The sequence below is a fragment of the Mytilus trossulus genome, chromosome 3 (genome assembly GCF_036588685.1).
Source record: "Mytilus trossulus isolate FHL-02 chromosome 3, PNRI_Mtr1.1.1.hap1, whole genome shotgun sequence".
NCBI lineage: Eukaryota > Metazoa > Mollusca > Bivalvia > Mytilida > Mytilidae > Mytilus > Mytilus trossulus.
Window position 1 is genome coordinate 48,745,741 of NC_086375.1, and position 22,298 is coordinate 48,768,038.

A 22,298-nucleotide genomic window follows, 5' to 3' on the forward strand; every position below is an offset into this window, starting at 1 on the left:
TTGAATAGAACTAAACATTGATATTGGTGAACTGAATAATTTAAACTAATATTCAAAGAGAAAAAACTGATACAAATTGCACAAGAAATTGGTTATCAGTTATTAAATAACACATACTTCCAGTAACAGCCAGTGAGGTAGTTGTACTCTGTCCAGTTCCTACACTGTTGGTGGCAAAACATGTGTAAACCCCAGCATCACTTTGGGCAGCATTAAAGATGGTAAGAGATGGTTGGGAAACAGAACTACCACTGTATTTGTTGTTGGTTGTTGTGATAGTTGTTTGTACATTATTAATATTCCTCTGCCAGTAAACAGTAATGACAGCAAGGTTGGAGGTCACAGTACACCCCAAGGTAATTGAGTTACCAGTGGTAACAGAGTATGTTGGTTGTTGCACAGTTACAGTTGGTGGAGCTAAAAATCAATAAAAAAATTTAATAAAAGTAATGTGTCCTCAGCTTTAAAGTTATAATGCAGACATCATTTTTGTACGCAATTGACACTTTTTGATAGATTTACTCCCAAATTGGTATTTCCCAAAATACCAATCTACTTACCAGCATGCAAGAACTGGCTCTTATTTTGTTTCACAGAACAATTTGATAGCAATACTTCTCAAATCTTTGCATTGAAATCAAATTGTCATTTAGTTCATGAAGCATATCTTGATTCAATCTAACACTTTGCTGCCCAAAATATTTCAAAATTTAAAAAGAAATCAATCTGTTCAAACAATATAAAACAGTAAACTAGAAATGATTTACTTAATATGAAAAATATATTTTCATTAAACAAAAAGTGTAAACTACATTGAAAATTTCTGTAATAATGACATTGTCAAACTAGAAGAAACCACAAACTTCATTTATGTGAAATTTTTTATTTCAAAGCAAACCTGATGATAAGAACAATGATTATTGTCAATAGAACAAGACATGAAAGTATCAAACTGCCACAGACGAAGTCACAAGTCATTGATAAAGAAGTTCAGAAAACCTATCTTGTTAAATAGATCAGTCCTTTACCAATACCCATGACCTAAAATATTCAGCCATTAGAAAGGAAATTCAGGAAGACTGTTAAGGTTTGACAATTGAAGATATTAAAACATTTTGAGACCGTAATATAGTTCAGGAACCAATACCCAAGAAAATGTATTAAGCCTACCAAAAGTAGTAGGTAATAACTTAGGACTGTTAAAGATTCTAAATACTATTAGTAGCATGAATATATGACAAAGTTAAAGGAGAATTGTGAAAGAAAATGATATATCTATTTATTAGAGGCTGTGCATGCTGTAAATAAAAACATGGCATATAGTGTAGAGGTAGAAAAGAAAAACATATCCAGATGATCAAGGTGTGGTAATGAAATGATAAATAGGATGAGTTATAAAACAAAGGTGTCAGGATAGGGTCAACTGTTAAACAGGAAAAACAGGAAACTGAGGTTTCTTTTCTATGACATACTTCCTGTTACAGTAAGGGTTGTCACTGTACTTTGTCCTGATCCTACACTGTTAGTGGCAAAACATGTATAATCTCCTGTGTCACTGAGGGCCGTAACAGAAATAGTAAGAGATGGTGTGGTAACAGTGTTTCCACTATATTTGTTGGTGTTACTTGTTGATGTGATGGTAGTTATAATACCACCAACATTTCTCTGCCATTGAACTGATGTTACAGGGAGGACAGATGAAACAGTACATTCCAGAGTGACAGAGTTTCCAACAGTAATAGAATATGATGGTTGTAGGACTGTAACTGTAGGTGGTGCTGAAATAAGTTCAAGTCAAACATTAAACAAACTGAAAAAATGTTGATATGTTATCATTCAAGGAGGTGTCTTGTCCTTAATTCCAAGCAATAAACATGGGCCAGTCTTATTTTTATAATTTCTTTGTCCAGATCAAGGTAGATTCATGGTATACCACCATCTTGGATTGCACTTTAGCAGTACACAAGCAGTCTAGTTATTTGCTTAAATCAGCAAATTTGTAGACAGATGTACAATTTTATTGGTTACACTATCTAATCATAAGAAGAAAACTTGCTGATCAATTGCATTAATCAAAATATTTAAACAAATACTAAACATTTTTATTTTAGAATCATTTTTTCAACTAAGCCTTTTAAGGGGAAATAACTCTTTTAGTAAAAAAAATATACTGGAATGATTTTTTTATTTCATTTATTTATTTGTAGCAAGAAAACAAGTTTTATGACACCATTTTTGCTTTTTATTTTCTAAAAACAAGTTGTTGTCTGCTCTATTGTTCGGTTATTGTCACTTTGACAAATTCCCATTTCCTTTCTCAATTTTATGAAATCTATTAAGGTTTGACAATGAAAGATAGACATTTTGAGACTGTAATATAGTTCAGGAACCAATTCCTAAGACAATGTATTAAGCCTACCTATAGTAGATAATAACTTGGGACTGTTAAAGGTTCTAGAAACAATAAGAAGCATGATTATGTGACAAAGGTTAAGGAGAATTGTGAAAGAAAATGATATATCTTTATATTAGAGGCTTTACATGCTGTTAAGGTTTGACAATTGAAGATAAACATTTTGGGACCGTAATATAGTTCAGGAATCAATACCCAAGAAAATGTATTAAGCCTACCAAAAGTAGAAGGTAATAACTTGGGACTGTTAAAGATTCCAGAAACAATTAGTAGCATGAAAATATGACAAAGTTAAAGGAGAATTGTGAAAGAAAATGATATATCTATTTATTAGAGGCTGTGCATGCTGTAAATAAAAACATGGTATAAAGTGTAGAGGTAGAAAAGAAAAACATATCCAGATGATCAAGGTGTGGTAATGAAATGATAAATGAGATGAGTGATTAAACAAAGGTGTCAGGATAAGGTCAACTGTTAAACAGGGAAAACAGGAAACTGAGGTTTCTTTTCTATGACATACTTCCTGTTACAGTAAGGGTTGTCACTGTACTTTGTCCTGATCCTACACTGTTAGTGGCAAAACATGTATAATCTCCTGTGTCACTGAGGGCCGTAACAGAAATAGTGAGAGATGGTATGGTAACAGTGTTACCACTATATTTGTTGGTGTTACTTGTTGATGTGATGGTAGTTATAATACCACCAACATTTCTCTGCCATTGAACTGATGTTACAGGAAGAACAGATGAAACAGTACATTCCAGAGTGACAGAGTTTCCAACAGTAATAGAATATGATGGTTGTAGGACTGTAACTGTAGGTGGTGCTGAAATAAGTTCAAGTCAAATATTAAACAAACTGAAAAAATGTTGATATGTTATCATTCAAGGAGGTGTCTTGTCCTAAATTCCAAGCAATAAACATGGGCCAGTCTTATTTTTATAATTTCTTTGTCCAGATCAAGGTAGATTCATGGTATACCACCATCTTGGATTGCACTTTAGCAGTACACAAGCAGTCTAGTTATTTGCTTAAATCAGCAAATTTGTAGACAGATGTACAATTTTATTGGTTACACTATCTAATCATAAGAAGAAAACTTGCTGATTAATTGCATTAATCAAAATATTTAAACAAATACTAAACATTTTTATTTTAGAATCATTTTTTCAACTAAGCCTTTTAAGGGGAAATAACTCTTTTAGTAAAAAAAAATATACTGGAATGATTTTTTTATTTCATTTATTTATTTGTAGCAAGAAAACAAGTTTTATGACACCATTTTTGCTTTTTATTTTCTTAAAACAAGTTGTTGTCTGCTCTATTGTTCGGTTATTGTCACTTTGACAAATTCCCATTTCCTTTCTCAATTTTATGAAATCTATTAAGGTTTGACAATGAAAGATAGGCATTTTGAGACTGTAATATAGTTCAGGAACCAATTCCTAAGACAATGTATTAAGCCTACCTATAGTAGATAATAACTTGGGACTGTTAAAGGTTCTAGAAACAATAAGAAGCATGATTATGTGACAAAGGTTAAGGAGAATTGTGAAAGAAAATGATATATCTTTATATTAGAGGCTTTACATGCTGTTAAGGTTTGACAATTGAAGATAAACATTTTGGGACTGTAATATAGTTCAGGAATCAATACCCAAGAAAATGTATTAAGCCTACCAAAAGTAGAAGGTAATAACTTGGGACTGTTAAAGATTCCAGAAACAATTAGTAGCATGAAAATATGACAAAGTTAAAGGAGAATTGTGAAAGAAAATGATATATCTATTTATTAGAGGCTGTGCATGCTGTAAATAAAAACATGGTATAAAGTGTAGAGGTAGAAAAGAAAAACATATCCAGATGATCAAGGTGTGGTAATGAAATGATAAATGAGATGAGTGATTAAACAAAGGTGTCAGGATAAGGTCAACTGTTAAACAGGGAAAACAGGAAACTGAGGTTTCTTTTCTATGACATACTTCCTGTTACAGTAAGGGTTGTCACTGTACTTTGTCCTGATCCTACACTGTTAGTGGCAAAACATGTATAATCTCCTGTGTCACTGAGGGCCGTAACAGAAATAGTGAGAGATGGTATGGTAACAGTGTTACCACTATATTTGTTGGTGTTACTTGTTGATGTGATGGTAGTTATAATACCACCAACATTTCTCTGCCATTGAACTGATGTTACAGGAAGAACAGATGAAACAGTACATTCCAGAGTGACAGAGTTTCCAACAGTAATAGAATATGATGGTTGTAGGACTGTAACTGTAGGTGGTGCTGAAATAAGTTCAAGTCAAATATTAAACAAACTGAAAAAATGTTGATATGTTATCATTCAAGGAGGTGTCTTGTCCTAAATTCCAAGCAATAAACATGGGCCAGTCTTATTTTTATAATTTCTTTGTCCAGATCAAGGTAGATTCATGGTATACCACCATCTTGGATTGCACTTTAGCAGTACACAAGCAGTCTAGTTATTTGCTTAAATCAGCAAATTTGTAGACAGATGTACAATTTTATTGGTTACACTATCTAATCATAAGAAGAAAACTTGCTGATTAATTGCATTAATCAAAATATTTAAACAAATACTAAACATTTTTATTTTAGAATCATTTTTTCAACTAAGCCTTTTAAGGGGAAATAACTCTTTTAGTAAAAAAAAATATACTGGAATGATTTTTTTATTTCATTTATTTATTTGTAGCAAGAAAACAAGTTTTATGACACCATTTTTGCTTTTTATTTTCTTAAAACAAGTTGTTGTCTGCTCTATTGTTCGGTTATTGTCACTTTGACAAATTCCCATTTCCTTTCTCAATTTTATGAAATCTATTAAGGTTTGACAATGAAAGATAGGCATTTTGAGACTGTAATATAGTTCAGGAACCAATTCCTAAGACAATGTATTAAGCCTACCTATAGTAGATAATAACTTGGGACTGTTAAAGGTTCTAGAAACAATAAGAAGCATGATTATGTGACAAAGGTTAAGGAGAATTGTGAAAGAAAATGATATATCTTTATATTAGAGGCTTTACATGCTGTTAAGGTTTGACAATTGAAGATAAACATTTTGGGACTGTAATATAGTTCAGGAATCAATACCCAAGAAAATGTATTAAGCCTACCAAAAGTAGAAGGTAATAACTTGGGACTGTTAAAGATTCCAGAAACAATTAGTAGCATGAAAATATGACAAAGTTAAAGGAGAATTGTGAAAGAAAATGATATATCTATTTATTAGAGGCTGTGCATGCTGTAAATAAAAACATGGTATAAAGTGTAGAGGTAGAAAAGAAAAACATATCCAGATGATCAAGGTGTGGTAATGAAATGATAAATGAGATGAGTGATTAAACAAAGGTGTCAGGATAAGGTCAACTGTTAAACAGGGAAAACAGGAAACTGAGGTTTCTTTTCTATGACATACTTCCTGTTACAGTAAGGGTTGTCACTGTACTTTGTCCTGATCCTACACTGTTAGTGGCAAAACATGTATAATCTCCTGTGTCACTGAGGGCCGTAACAGAAATAGTGAGAGATGGTATGGTAACAGTGTTACCACTATATTTGTTGGTGTTACTTGTTGATGTGATGGTAGTTATAATACCACCAACATTTCTCTGCCATTGAACTGATGTTACAGGGAGGACAGATGAAACAGTACATTCCAGAGTGACAGAGTTTCCAACAGTAATAGAATATGATGGTTGTAGAACTGTAACTGTAGGTGGTGCTGAAATAAGTTCAAGTCAAACATTAAACAAACTGAAAAAATGTTGATATGTTATCATTCAAGGAGGTGTTTTGTCCTTAATTCCAAGCAATAAACATGGGCCAGTCTTATTTTTATAATTTCTTTGTCCAGATCAAGGTAGATTCATGGTATACCACCATATTGGATTGCACTTTAGCAGTACACAAGCAGTCTAGTTATTTGCTTAAATCAGCAAATTTGTAGACAGATGTGCAATTTTATTGGTTACACTATCTAATCATAAGAAGAAAACTTGCTGATTAATTGCATTAATCAAAATATTTAAACAAATACTAAACATTTTTATTTTAGAATCATTTTTTCAACTAAGCCTTTTAAGGGGAAATAACTCTTTTAGTAAAAAAAAATATACTGGAATGATTTTTTTATTTCATTTATTTATTTGTAGCAAGAAAACAAGTTTTATGACACCATTTTTGCTTTTTATTTTCTTAAAACAAGTTGTTGTCTGCTCTATTGTTCAGTTATTGTCACTTTGACACATTCCCATTTCCTTTCTCAATTTTATGAAATCTATTAAGGTTTGACAATGAAAGATAGACATTTTGAGACTGTAATATAGTTCAGGAACCAATTCCTAAGACAAAGTATTAAGCCTACCCATAGTAGATAATAACTTGGGACTGTTAAAGGTTCTAGAAACAATAAGAAGCATGATTATGTGACAAAGGTTAAGGAGAATTGTGAAAGAAAATGATATATCTTTATATTAGAGGCTTTACATGCTGTTAAGGTTTGACAATTGAAGATAAACATTTTGGGACCGTAATATAGTTCAGGAACCAATACCCAAGAAAATGTATTAAGCCTACCAAAAGTAGAAGGTAATAACTTGGGGCTGTTAAAGATTCCAGAAACAATAAGTAGCATGAATATATGACAAAGTTAAAGGAGAATTGTGAAAGAAAATGATATATCTTTATATTAGAGGCTTTACATGCTGTAAATAAAAACATGGTATATAGTGTAGAGGAAGAAAAGAAAAACATATCCAGTTTATCCAGGTGTGGTAATGAAATGATAAATGAGGTCAGTTATTAAAAAAAGGTGTCAGGATAAGGTCAACTGTTAAACAGGAAAAACAGGAAACTGAGGTTTCTTTTCTATGACATACTTCCTGTTACAGTAAGGGTCGTCACTGTACTTTGTCCTGTTCCTACACTGTTGGTGGCAAAACATGTATAATCTCCTGTGTCACTGAGGGCCGTAACAGAAATAGTGAGAGATGGTGTGGTAACTGTGTTACCACTATATTTGTTTGGGTTACTTGTTGATGTGATGGTAGTTATAATACCACCAACATTTCTCTGCCATTGAACTGATGTTACAGGAAGGACAGATGAAACAGTACATTCCAGAGTGACAGAGTTTCCAACAGTAATAGAATATGATGGTTGTAGGACTGTAACTGTAGGAGGTGCTGAAATATGTTCAAGTGAAATATTAAACAAACTGAAAAAATATGAATGTAATTATTTTAGGAGGTCCTTAATTCCAAACAATTTACATTGGACAGTCAATTTTTTATAATTTCTTTAGCCAAATTAATAAGATGACCTCCTTACCAAAAAACTCATCATCAGAGGAAGTATCACTGCTCACACCATTTACAAATTTACCCTTAGATATTTTTCAATCTGCTGCAACTAATCAGAAGAAAATTATAGTTACTGCCCTTTTCACTAACATTCAAATCATAAATATATAACTGTATACATGAAGAAAGAAAAACTGAGACAATGATATATGATAACTGCTAATATTAATTAGATGAATCAATAAAAACAAGATAATGTAATGAAAAAATGAAAATAAATTAAATAATAAAAAGATAAAATAAAATAATGAAAGCTTCTACAGAAATGTATGTTGATTTCCTCTAGAAGCGATTCTTAGTTAAAAATAAGCACTAAGGTACTACATGTAATAGGAAGTGCTTAATTTATACAAATATTTTTTTATGGAAAAACTACTACCTGTGTAGTGACATAAAATTTGCAAAGAAACCATTGTGGCAACTATTTGAGACAGATGAACAAGTCTTAAGCAGATAAATCAATTGGGGCTCTAAACAGGAAGTTCACTTAACAGCAGAAGATAGAATTTTTTTTTTTTTCCTCTGCCAACTATCTCCTGATCATGAAAAAGGTTCTAAATAAATTTTGTAAACTTTCATGAATTTTATATATAGTTATTTATGTCTAAAAACATGAAATACAGACTAAAAAATGATAAATTCAAATCAATAATAGTAAGCCAATTTACTCACACATATAATATTAAAAAAAACCATTTTACAACCTTTGCTTGTGATGATGGTTTTTGTTTTGTGTGAATAAGCTTCTGGCTATATTTTGCAAAATTCCAAGAAAGTTTGAAGAAGTAATGATTGTCTAAAAAAATTTAACCAACAAACTGAACCCAAAATGTTGACAATTTGATGATAAAATAGCTATGTCTTACTCTTCTTTGGAAGTGAGATGATTAATAGACATCTTTTACTATTTTTCTTCAAACTCAGTCAGAAATATTCAGTATTTTGGATATTTACACAATGAAGTTTCATTCAATAGAAGAGAGACAAATGAATAATCATCTAGTCTTTAATGGTTGGCAGTCCCAAAGATTATAATTTTATAGCTAGCTAAACCTCTCACTGGTACAAAAAAATATTCAAAAAATGAATTCTCCCAAAATATAAAAAAAAAAAATCCAAATAAATTACTATCCACAATGAGGAATAAGTGCTTTCAATAAGTCGCATACCTCAACATGAGTTTATAAAATAGATAAAAAGATCTAAACCTTAATAAAAAGTTTAAATAAACCCGAAGGATATGGTTTTTCAGATTAAAAATATCACCTTTGGTCTAAGCATATAGGAGGTAAGATATAATACAAATACAGTTATATGGGACAACAGGCCAGGGAGTAGCATTGGTAAACAATAAAATATGCTGAATACATGTAAAATATGTGACTGTTCAAATGGAAATATAAGCCAGTGTGACAGTACAAATGGAAATATAAGCCAATGTGACAGTACAAATGGAAATAAAGCCAGTGTGACAGTACAAATGGAAATATAAGCCAATGTGAACACAGCAGGAAGGTAGGTAAATATATAAATCTGATTCCAGTGAATAACAGGTAATAATAATAATCAGGTGTGATCAAGCAAATATGAAAAGTAGGTGTTTTCACATACTTCCTGTTACAGTAAGGGTGGTGACTGTACTTTGTCCTGTTCCTACACTGTTGGTGGCAAAACATGTATAATCTCCTGTGTCACTGAGGGCCGTTACAGAAATAGTGAGAGATGGTGTGGTAACAGTGTTACCACTATATTTGTTGGTGTTACTTGTTGATGTGATGGTAGTAATAATACCACCAACATTTCTCTGCCATTGAACTGATGTTACAGGGAGGACAGAGGTAACAGTACATTCCAGAGTGACAGAGTCACCAACAGTAATAGAATATGATGGTTGCAGGACTGTAACAGTAGGTGGTGCTGAAACACGATGTGAATGAAAGTTATTAGATGCGGACAAAACATTTTTTTCATAAGGTATGAAAATATTCTACCTCTTTCTCTCAGTTAATTCATAAATTAAGATAAATTAGCATGCAGACTGAATAAAAGTACAACCATACAAACTTAAAATAACAAAACACTATAAACACTCATAGAATATGATTTTAAAAAAAAGGTGGAATTTACTACACAAAATAAAATAAATATTTACAAAAGAATATATCTTGTCAATTCACACGAAATTCAGGAAAAGACAACCTGATGGATAGTTTAATTGCTAACTATTTCAAAGTTTCTTGATAATGAACAAGGTGGCAGGGCCTGAAAAAGGTCATCATACTGATAGTAATTGTAAATTATAGATAATATCACTGATGTATCACATGTAGTTCCTACAAACTAATTGATAGCAAATAAAAACATTTTTATAAAAAAAAAAAATACAACTTAAGTTGTGACCCAGTCATTTCTGAATATCATCCATGAAGATAAATGTCAATTAAATAAGTTACTTAACTGATTGATTAACTGACAACTGCTCTATATAAGCAAATCAATCAATCCATATAACAATAATAACTGATGCAATTCATTTAAAAAAAATCAGAAACTGTTTACAAATATTAAAGAAAAATACACATACATTCTATAAAAAACATAAAACATAGATGAAATATGAATGTGATAGCTTGGGACATGCAAGGTGGGTGCATTAAACCAAAAATATACATGCAACTGAAGCATTAAAAATTGATAAGAAAAGTATATACATAATGGTTTTGGGTGTAGAAGTGAACACTCTTCTACCTGTATGAACTGTTATGAAATGCTTCTGGGGAATAAGCAAACTAAATAAAAAAGAAATGAATGTGATAGGTTTGGACATGCAAGGTAAATGAATTTAACTGAAAGTCAGCATGCAACTGTGACATAACAAATTGGATAAAAGTCAATGTGAACGCAAGAAAATAAGTATATGTAAATTTATAATTCCTCTGAATCATAAAAAGAAGTACAAAACAAACGTTTAGGGAGTTGTGATGAAGGTGGTGAGGATAAAAGTAAACATGGCAACTGAGAAGGTGTTTTCACATACTTCCTGTAACAGTAAGGGTGGTGACTGTACTTTGTCCTGATCCTACACTGTTGGTGGCGAAACATGTATAATCTCCTGTGTCACTGAGGGCCGTTACAGAAATAGTGAGAGAAGGTGTGGTAACAGTGTTACCACTATATTTGTTGGTGTTACTTGTTGATGTGATAGTAGTAATAATACCACCAACATTTCTCTGCCATTGAACTGATGTTACAGGGAGGACAGAGGTAACAGTACATTCCAGAGTGACAGAGTCACCAACAGTAATAGAATATGCTGGTTGCAGGACTGTAACAGTAGGTGGTGCTGAAACATTATTTATTGAAGCTAATTAATATATTTTTTTATAATCAACATTGATAGTAAATTACAAATATATAAATAGTTTTATCAAACTTTTTTTTACTGCATTGGGCATTATCATTATTCTATCATACATTTATTTCATATTAATCTTAATAAAAATTTAAGGCAAAAAAGATATGTGATGATTTTTACTGTTAATTTACCTATAACCCCCATCTATTGATATTTTCCTCTTGACATGGTGTTTTGATAAATTTCGGCGAGTTTGTGGTTACAAATCATATATGAACAACTTTATGTTTGTAGATATAGGAAGATGTGGTGTGAGTGCCAATGAGACAACTCTCCATCCAAATAACAATTTAAAAAAAAAAGTAAACCATTATAGGTCAAAGTACGGCCTTCAACACGGAGCCTTGGCTCACACCGAACAACAAGCTATACAGGGCCCCAAAATGACTAGTGTAAAACCATTCAAATGGGAAAACCGACGGTCTAATCTATATAAAAAGACGAGAAACGAGAAACACGCATATATTACATAAACAAACCATTCACACAGTAAAAATATGCAGTATATTTGAAACTGTCAAAATCAGGGTATCAGTCTTCATTTAATGGCTTTGTGCAATGAAAAACAAACAATTTATTTAATAAAGTGTTTTAAATTAATAAGAGTATTTAGAATCTATGAATAAAAAAGCATCTAAATATCTTAATAGGTAGAGCCTACAGAGTCCAATGATACACCCCAATCTCTGTTGAAATCTTAACAATGATGTCTTAACAGGGTATAATAGCAGTGAATAACAAATAAACTTAAAAAAAGATGTACAAACACTGGCTATGGACATATTTGGTTTCTTCTCAATCTAAACAAAGCTGTAGGAAAAGCATTATACTGACAAAGTGACAACTATCAAGCCAAAATAAATGACAAATTATAATCTCCCTTTTAAAATCTAAGCATTTATAGATAAAACTGAAACAATTAAAAGATTATGTTCTCCCAGAATTGATACAATTTTATTTGATGTAAAATGGCTCACTCATTAACATAGAAATATGGCATCATCATATATGCATGATGATATATAATTTGCATGAGAATGAAAAATTCAATTGATGTGGTACATGTATGTAACAATGTACTATCAATAGTTTTGAAAACTCTAGTGTTTTCTTTTAAGTTTTTAAAAAACTTGCCATAAGTATGCTAATGTAACAAAAATTAAAAAAGCTTATCAAAACTGAGTCTATATTTTTCGATTTTCCTATGTAAAAAAAAGCCTAAACAAATAGTGCTATTACAAAAGCAAGTGAAATAGGAAATGGGTTATAGCCTATTAAAATGCTGCAGGAATATGTAATGGTCTGCACATCTACACATACTTCCTGTTACAGATAGTGTGGTCACTGTACTTTGTCCTGTTCCCACACTGTTGGTAGCATAACATGTATAATCTCCAGAGTCACTTTGTGCTCCATTAAATATTGTCAGAGATGGAGTAGTAGGAGTACTACCACTGTATTTATTTGTGTTGGTTGTGCTTGTTATAGTGGTTACTGAACCACCAATATTTCTTTCCCATTGTACTGATGTGACAGGGAGATTGGAGGTTACATTGCAAACAAAAGTGATAGAATCCCCAATTGTAATGGAATATGATGGCTGTGGTACAATTACAGTAGGTGGAGCTGAAAAAACAAATTTTACAACAACATTTTACCACTTAAATACAGACTATCATAAAATATAAAACTTGTGTGTATTTGTCTGATAAATGATCTGCATACAAAAAAAGAATAATTCAGTACCCTGTAATAAAGCTTACTTCCATGTAGCTCTAAATTTAGATAGTGAATGCCATTCAATTTTGTTGTGGCATAAACACAGCCATGGCATGCTTTTAATTGAAAAAGTCCAATCACATTTTTATAAATGCAATATTGACAACTGATCAATTATCTGAAATTCAAAACTTCTTACAATAATCAAAAGATTGAGATTAATCATTATAAATAAACTACATACTTCCTGTAACAGACAGTGTAGTAGTTGTACTCTGTCCAGTTCCCACACTGTTGGTGGCAAAACATGTGTAAGTTCCTACATCACTTTGGTCTGCATTAAAGATAGTGAGAGATGGTGTGCCAGGAATACTGCCACTATATTTGTTCGTGTTTGTTGAAATTTGTGTTGTGCCTCCACCATTATTTCTTTGCCAGTAAACGTTGTTGACAGTGAGTGTAGATGTCACAGTACACACCAAGGTCACAGAGCTACCAGTGGTGACTGAATATGAGGGTTGTTGAACTTGAACTGTTGGAACAGCTAAAATGAAACAAAACAAGTATAATTTATCACTAAATCATAGAAATTTTCCTTCCACCCAAGTTTATTTTGTATTATTGTTATACCTTTGACAAAATGATAAAACAAACAGGTTCCCTATGCACATATAGTGTATAAACATTGGTACTGTAAATGTTAATGTTAATTTCACTTTTATTTTTTTCAAGAAATAATGAAAGGCACCACATATTAGATTTTTTATAAATTGAAAAGCCAACATACTTTTGAGGAAAAAATTCAACACTTTTATTTAAATCAATCTTATTCAAGTGTTTTGGTAAAACCTACTCCCAGTAACAGACAGTTGAGTATTTTTACTCTGTCCAGTTCCCACACTGTTGGTGGCAAAACATGTGTAAGTTGCTACATCACTTTGGTCTGCATTGAAGATAGTCAGAGATGGTGTGCCAGTAGAACTGCCACTATATTTGTTGGTGTTGGTTGTGGATCTAAACATGCATAATCTCCAGAGTCACTTTGTGCTCCATTAAATATTGCCAGAGATGGAGTAGTAGGAGTACTACCACTGTATTTATTTGTGTTGGTTGTGCTTGTTATAGTGGTTACTGAGCCACCAATTTTTCTTTCCCATTGTACTGATGTGACAGGGAGTGGAGGTTACAGTGTAAACAAGAGTGATAGAATCCCCAATTGTAATAGAAAATGATTGCTGTTGTACAGTTACTGTAGGTGGGGCTGAAAAAAGTATTTTACAGTACCTTTACCACTGGAATACAACTATCATAAAATATATAACTTGGTCACATCTGTGTATTTGTATTATAAATGACCCTTCATACAAAAAAGGAATATTCACTGCACTTTAATATAGCTTACTTCCACGTAGCTCTATATTAAGATAGTGGGTGCCATTCAATTTTCTTGTGCTGTTAACACTGAATTGCACGCTTTTGATTGTCAAAGTCCAAACATGCAATATTGACAACTGATCAATTATCTAACATTATAAACTTCATATAATAATCAACATATTGAGATCAATCATCATAACTACTCACTTCCTGTAACAGACAGTGTAGTAGTTGTACTCTGTCCAGTTCCCACACTGTTGGTGGCAAAACATGTGTAAGTTCCTACATCACTTTGGTCTGCATTAAAGATAGTCAGAGATGGTGTGCCAGGAATACTGCCACTATATTTGTTCGTGTTTGTTGAAATTTGTGTTGTGCCTCCACCATTATTTCTTTGCCAGTAAACGTTGTTGACAGTGAGTGTAGATGTCACAGTACACACCAAGGTCACAGAGCTACCAGTGGTGACTGAATATGAGGGTTGTTGAACCTGAACTGTTGGAACAGCTAAAATGAAACAAAACAAGTATAATTTATCACTAAAACATAGAAATTTTCCTTCTACCCAAGTTTATTTTGTATTATTGTTATACCTTTGACAAAATGATAAAACAAACAGGTTTCCTATGCACATATAGTGTATAAACATTGGTACTGTAAATGTTAATTTTACTTTTATCTTTTTCAAGAAAAAATGAAAGGCACCACATATTGGATTTTTTAAATACTGAAAAGCCAACATACATTTGAGGAAAAATTACAACACTTTTATTTAAATCAATCTGATTTAAGTGTTTTGGTAAAACCTACTTCCAGTAACAGACAGTTGAGTATTTGTACTCTGTCCAGTTCCTACACTGTTGCTGGCAAAACATGTGTAAGTTCCTACATCACTTTGGTCTGCATTAAAGATAGTCAGAGATGGAGTGCCAGTTGTAATGCCACTATATTTGTTGGTGTTGGTTGTGGATCTAATTGTTGATGTGCTACTACCAATATTTCTTTGCCAGTAAACATCAGTGACAGCTAGGTTAGATGTAACAGTACATCCCAAGGTTACAGTATTACCAGTAGTAACAGAATAGGATGGTTGTTGAACTTGAACAGTTGGTACAGCTGTAATTAATAATGATACGATGTTACAGCACATATACTAGGATGTGAAGGTAAAGGTAGAATCTTTGGTTTGCTTGCTTGCTTGCTAGCTGAACCATGAAATCAGTTTTATCTAAGGTTCTACCTTTCTTTGGGCAGCATCACTAGTTAAACAGGGAACCAATCAAAAGTAGGGACAGTATATACATATATTGTGGAACCTGTTTTACAAATCAAATTAAAAAAAAAAAATCATTTAAAAACTTACATCAATTATAAGCTATTCCACAAGCTTGTTTTATGTGGGATTTTTTTTGACAATATCATTTCAATCAAACTCTATTCATTTATAACTTGATCATTTACATGTGTAAAATTTCTACTGTTCATTAATTTTATCTATTTATTCAACATTAACATCCTTTATCATATATGTTAAAAGTATATATACAATAAGGATAAACCTTATCTTTGAATTTATTATAAATGAACAGATGTCTGCGGAAATTGATTAAAATGAAAAAGTGACAAAAGGAGGTAAAATGTAAGCTTATAATGATTTCATGGTTCAGCTAGCAAGCAAGCATATCAACAATTCTTCCTTTAACAATGCACTCAACTAAATGTGCTGAAATATCTCAATCCATGATTTGACATTGTAAACAACACAGAGAGTCTCAACAAATACAACATAATTTCAAAAATATACCCTTTTTTTCTTAATTCAAATTTCTATTCAAACTTCAATTTTTAAACTTATCTATCCTCTTAGCAATGAAGGTATTGATGTAAGGTTAGAAATCAGTAAAACTATTAAAAGAAATAATACTTTACATTACATAAAACACTTACTTCCTGTAACAGACAGTTGAGTAGTTGTACTCTGTCCTGTTCCTACACTGTTTGTGGCAAAACATGTGTAAGTTCCTACATCACTTTGGGCAGCATTAAAGATAGTCAGAGATGGTGTGCCAGTAGTAATGCCACTATATTTGTTGGTGTTGGTTGTGGATCTAATAATTGATGTGCTACTACCAACATTTCTTTGCCAGTAAACATCAGTGACAGCAAGGTTAGATGACACAGTACATACCAAGGTTACAGTATTACCAGTAGTAACAGAATAGGATGGTTGCTGAACTTGAACAGTTGGTACAGCTATAATATATAATAATAATATGTTAATATTACATTCAATGATTTTAAATTGTAAATAACTGAAGAGATATACAAAAGAACTCAATGAAATAAAATTCATCAGTTAAACAATCTTTTATTTAATTAAGTGTTCTATTATGAATTCCAGTTTTTTTTATACTTGTTTATCCTCTTTGAAGTGAAGGTCATTTATATAAGTGTAGATAAATAATCAGAAGAACTGTCAAATAGATTAATACTGAACATTATATATAAACCTACATCCAGTAACAGACAGTGTAGTAGTTGAGCTCTGTCCAGTTCCCACACTGTTGGTAGCAAAACATGTGTAAGTTGCTACATCATTTTGGTCTGCATTAAAGATAGTCAGAGATGGTGTGCTAGGAATACTGCCACTATATTTGTTCGTATTTGTTGAAATTTGTGTTGTGCCACCACCATTTATACTTCTTTGCCAGTAAACGTTGTTGACAGTGAGTGTAGATGTCACAGTACACACCAAGGTCACAGAGCTACCAGTGGTGACTGAATATGAGGGTTGTTGAACTTGAACTGTTGGTACAGCTAAAATGAAACATAACAAATAAAATTTATCATTAAATCATAGAAGTTTTTCCTTCTACCCATGTTTATTTTGGATTATCGTTATATTTTTGACAGAATATTAAAACAAACAGGTTCCCTATGCACATATGGTGTAAAAACATTGGTACTGTAAATGTAAATTTCACTTTTATCTTTTTTTAAAGAAATGATAAAAGGCATAATATAAAAGATTTGTTATACATTGAAAAGCCAACATACATTTGAGGGAAAAATCACAGCACTATTATTAAAATCAATCTTCTATAAATGTGTTGGTAAAACCTACTTCCTGTAACAGACAGTTGAGTGGTTGTACTCTGTCCAGTTCCTACACTGTTGCTGGCAAAACATGTGTAAGTTGCTACATCATTTTGGTCCGCATTTAAGATAGTCAGAGATGGTGTGCCAGTAGTAATGCCACTATATTTGTTGGTGTTGGTTGTGGATCTAATTGTTAATATGCTACTACCAACATTTCTTTGCCAGTAAACATCAGTGACAGCAAGGTTAGATGACACAGTACATACCAAGGTCACAGAACCACCAGTGGTGACTGAATAGGATGGTTGTTGAACTTGAACTGTTGGCACAGCTATAATGAAACACATTAAAAATATAATTAATAACAGATCTTCTCCTTCTTTTAATATCTACTTTGAATTGTCTTTGTGACTGATAAAAACTGAAACATCAAAATTAGGAGTTGTGGTAATATTGCCATTGAAACAACAAATGAAGTAAATTTAAGAAATTATAGACAACTGTACTGCCTTCAACAATGAGAAAAATCTATATGGTATATCTGGCTTAATAACACCTTATGTAAGAATCCTGGGTTTAGATTGGTTGATAGCCAGTGTTTTTTTTCACCAATCTACTGTTACTAAAGGAATGAGTTTAATTTTTAATGACGTCAGGGTACATGCAAAAATGATTTGCCTTTTTTACCCTCCCTGCCGTTGTATTTGCCAAATAAAACTCTATCCAACTGGACGCTTGTAACATCACTATCATTAATGCATTTTTAAAAGTTAACATTCGGTGTAATTAAAAAGGTATAGCATGTTCTGGAGTAAATCTAATGTGCATGTATTGTTCATTGTATTATTTTTAAAGTATGAGAATAATATGATATGTCTGCTTTATATATTATAAATATATTAGACTGAAAAAGGCACTGATCTCATTATGGTATTTTTTTCTGAAACTGTCACCTTTATCAACATATCTTATGATTCCATATGTAGCACCACCTCTCACCTATTGAAATTTTGGTTGAAAAGTAAAGATAATGGTACAGCTATAATTAATAGTAAAACCTTGTTAATATCTCATTTGATGATTTTACATACTATAGTAAATAATTGAAAAGATTTATATAAGAATTCTAACAAAATAAAATGTCAATTCAGGTATAGACCTATTTTCATTTTAATACAATATTTTGTTGTTTCTTTGTTTTCTTCTTATAATTGGTTCTCTCAGTTTTAGTTTGTAACACAGATTTATTTTCTCAAAATAGATTGATGAGTTTTCAACAGCAGAATACTACTATTGCCTTTATTTTTGACAAAATTTTAGTTTTTATTAAAGTTATTTATCCCCTTAGCAATGAACGTCATAAGGTTAAAAACAGACTGCATATTTTGTAGGTAAGTAATCAGTAAAACTATTCTATTATATTGATCTCCTGTAAAAACTTTATCAATGTGCAATAAATGATTATAACTATTTAAAGGGAAAAATGTTCAGCATGCTGTATGAAACCATTAAATTCTTAATTCTAAAACTAAATCCCTATGTACATATAGTGTATAAACATTGGTAATGTAAATGTTAATTTCACTTTTATCTTTTTAAGAAATGATGAATGGCACCAAAAAAAAGAATTGTTATACACTGAAAAGCCGACATACTATTGAGGAAAAATCAACACACTATTATTAAAATCAATCTTCTATAAGTGTTTTAATGAAACCTACTTCCTGTAACAGACAGTTGAGTATTGGTACTTTGTCCAGTTCCTACACTGTTGCTGGCAAAACATGTGTAAGTTGCTACATCATTTTGGTCTGCATTAAAGATAGTCAGAGATGGTGTGCCAGTAGTAATGCCACTATATTTGTTGGTGTTGGTTGTGGATCTAATTGTTAATATGCTACCACCAATATTTCTTTGCCAGTAAACATCAGTGACAGCAAGGTTAGATGTAACAGTACACCCTAAGGTAATAGAGCTACCAGTGTTGACAGAATATGATGATTGTTGAACTTGAACTGTTGGCACAGCTACAATGAAAACAAAAAAAATGTAGTTTATACCAGATCTTTTCCTTTTTTCAATTTCTACTTTGAATTGTCTTCATGACTGCTGAAAACTGAAACATCAAATAATATAAAAATTAGGAGTTGTGGTAATATTGCCATTAAAACAAAGAGCCTGTGTTGCTCACCTTGGTCTATGTGAATATTAAACAAAGGATGCAGATGGATTCATGACAAAATTGTGTTTTTGTGATGGTGTAGTGTTTGTACATCTTATTTTACTGAACATTCTTGCTGCTTACAATTATTTCTATCTATATTGAACTTGGCCCAGTAGTTTCAGTGGAAAATGTTAATTAAAATTTAAGAATTTCATGAAAATTGTTTAAAATTGACTATAAAGGGCAATAATTCCTAAAGGGGTCAACTGACCATCATGTTGACTTATTTGTAGATCTTACTTTGCTGAACATTATTGCTGTTTACAGTTTATCTTTATCTATAGTAATATTCAAGATAATAACCAAAAACCGCAAATTTCCTTAAAATTAACAATTTAGGGACAGCAACCCAACAATTGGTTGTCTGATTCATCTAAAAATTTCAGGACAGAAAGATATTGACCTGAGAAACAATCTCTCTCCTGTGTCAGATTTCCTCTAAATGCTTTGGTTTTTGAGTTATAAGCCAAAAACTGTATTTTACCCCTATGTTCTATTTCTAGCCATGTCGGCCATCTTGGTTGGTTGGCCGGGTCACAGGACTCATTTTTAAACATAGATACCTCAATGATGATTGTGGCCATGTTTGGTTTAATTTGGCCCAGTGTTTCAGGGGAGAAGATTTTTTTAAAAGACGGATGCCGGACATTGTACGCAAAGTGATGAGAAAAACTCACATGGCCTTTGGGCTAGGTGATCTAAAAAATACAGAACTCTGAGGAAATTTCTTATGTATTTGTTTGAAACTTCTAAGCATTTTATTTTGCCATTTGATTAAGGACTCTCTGCTTTTTTATTATGTCTTTTTTCACTTTTAAAGATTTTACATTGTGATTTCTCATGTACTTTATGAATATTTTGGCTCTGGTTTCAATTTATGTAAAATTTTGTTTGTTGGCTGGAAAAATATATATAGTAAGGCAATTTGAACTATGTTTGTAACAATGCACACCGAGTAGGATTCTATCCCCAAGAGTAGAGGTAAGACTCAAATTAATGGCTCTGTAAATGTGATTTTTTTAAAACTCTAGTTGCTTGAGTAAATCTAATGTGTATGTATTATTGCTTAATGTATTATTTTTAAAGAATGATAATAATATAGTATGCTTGCTTCTTATATTATAAATATATTAGAGTGAAAAATGCAATGATCTCATTATGGTTATTTTTTTCTGAAACTGTCACCTTTATCAACATATCTTATGATTCCATATGTAGCACCACCTCTCACCTATTGAAATTTTGGTTGAAAAGTAAAGATAATGGTACAGCTATAATTAATAGTAAAACCTTGTTAATATCTCATTTGATGATTTTACATACTATAGTAAATAATTGAAAAGATTTATATAAGAATTCTAACAAAATAAAATGTCAATTCAGGTATAGACCTATTTTCATTTTAATACAATATTTTGTTGTTTCTTTGTTTTCTTCTTATAATTGGTTCTCTCAGTTTTAGTTTGTAACCCAGATTTATTTTCTCAAAATAGATTGATGAGTTTTCAACAGCAGAATACTACTATTGCCTTTATTTTTGACAAAATTTTAGTTTTTATTAAAGTTATTTATCCCCTTAGCAATGAACGTCATAAGGTTAAAAACAGACTGCATATTTTGTAGGTAAGTAATCAGTAAAACTATTCTATTATATTGATCTCCTGTAAAAACTTTATCAATGTGCAATAAATGATTATAACTATTTAAAGGGAAAAATGTTCAGCATGCTGTATGAAACCATTAAATTCTTAATTCTAAAACTAAATCCCTATGTACATATAGTGTATAAACATTGGTAATGTAAATGTTAATTTCACTTTTATCTTTTTAAGAAATGATGAATGGCACCAAAAAAAAGAATTGTTATACACTGAAAAGCCGACATACTATTGAGGAAAAATCAACACACTATTATTAAAATCAATCTTCTATAAGTGTTTTAATGAAACCTACTTCCTGTAACAGACAGTTGAGTATTGGTACTTTGTCCAGTTCCTACACTGTTGCTGGCAAAACATGTGTAAGTTGCTACATCATTTTGGTCTGCATTAAAGATAGTCAGAGATGGTGTGCCAGTAGTAATGCCACTATATTTGTTGGTGTTGGTTGTGGATCTAATTGTTAATATGCTACCACCAATATTTCTTTGCCAGTAAACATCAGTGACAGCAAGGTTAGATGTAACAGTACACCCTAAGGTAATAGAGCTACCAGTGTTGACAGAATATGATGATTGTTGAACTTGAACTGTTGGCACAGCTACAATGAAAACAAAAAAAATGTAGTTTATACCAGATCTTTTCCTTTTTTTCAATTTCTACTTTGAATTGTCTTCATGACTGCTGAAAACTGAAACATCAAATAATATAAAAATTAGGAGTTGTGGTAATATTGCCATTAAAACAAAGAGCCTGTGTTGCTCACCTTGGTCTATGTGAATATTAAACAAAGGATGCAGATGGATTCATGACAAAATTGTGTTTTTGTGATGGTGTAGTGTTTGTACATCTTATTTTACTGAACATTCTTGCTGCTTACAATTATTTCTATCTATATTGAACTTGGCCCAGTAGTTTCAGTGGAAAATGTTAATTAAAATTTAAGAATTTCATGAAAATTGTTTAAAATTGACTATAAAGGGCAATAATTCCTAAAGGGGTCA

The 22,298-nt window shown here is 31.6% G+C and overlaps 1 protein-coding gene across 19 annotated transcripts in view; it reads right to left on the bottom strand.

Annotated features, from left to right (window-relative positions):
• Positions 1–22,298, bottom strand: part of LOC134711713 (hemicentin-1-like) — an 81,888-nt gene that overhangs the window by 28,861 nt on the left and 30,729 nt on the right. For 4 of the 19 annotated variants that reach the window (XM_063572519.1, XM_063572515.1, XM_063572510.1 and 1 more), the window contains 17 exons: positions 21,590–21,895; positions 19,134–19,439; positions 17,438–17,743; positions 16,828–17,130; positions 16,261–16,566; positions 15,124–15,429; positions 14,521–14,820; positions 13,181–13,480; positions 12,538–12,843; positions 10,840–11,145; positions 9,414–9,719; positions 7,320–7,625; positions 5,858–6,163; positions 4,396–4,701; positions 2,934–3,239; positions 1,473–1,778; positions 118–417 (listed from right to left, as the gene is read on the bottom strand). In XM_063572519.1, the coding sequence (XP_063428589.1) occupies positions 118–417; positions 1,473–1,778; positions 2,934–3,239; positions 4,396–4,701; positions 5,858–6,163; positions 7,320–7,625; positions 9,414–9,719; positions 10,840–11,145; positions 12,538–12,843; positions 13,181–13,480; positions 14,521–14,820; positions 15,124–15,429; positions 16,261–16,566; positions 16,828–17,130; positions 17,438–17,743; positions 19,134–19,439; positions 21,590–21,895 (5,181 nt within the window). The remainder of the gene's footprint in view (positions 1–117; positions 418–1,472; positions 1,779–2,933; positions 3,240–4,395; positions 4,702–5,857; positions 6,164–7,319; positions 7,626–9,413; positions 9,720–10,839; positions 11,146–12,537; positions 12,844–13,180; positions 13,481–14,520; positions 14,821–15,123; positions 15,430–16,260; positions 16,567–16,827; positions 17,131–17,437; positions 17,744–19,133; positions 19,440–21,589; positions 21,896–22,298) is intronic. The other 15 variants (XM_063572514.1, XM_063572509.1, XM_063572511.1 and 12 more) reach the window with 15 other exon arrangements.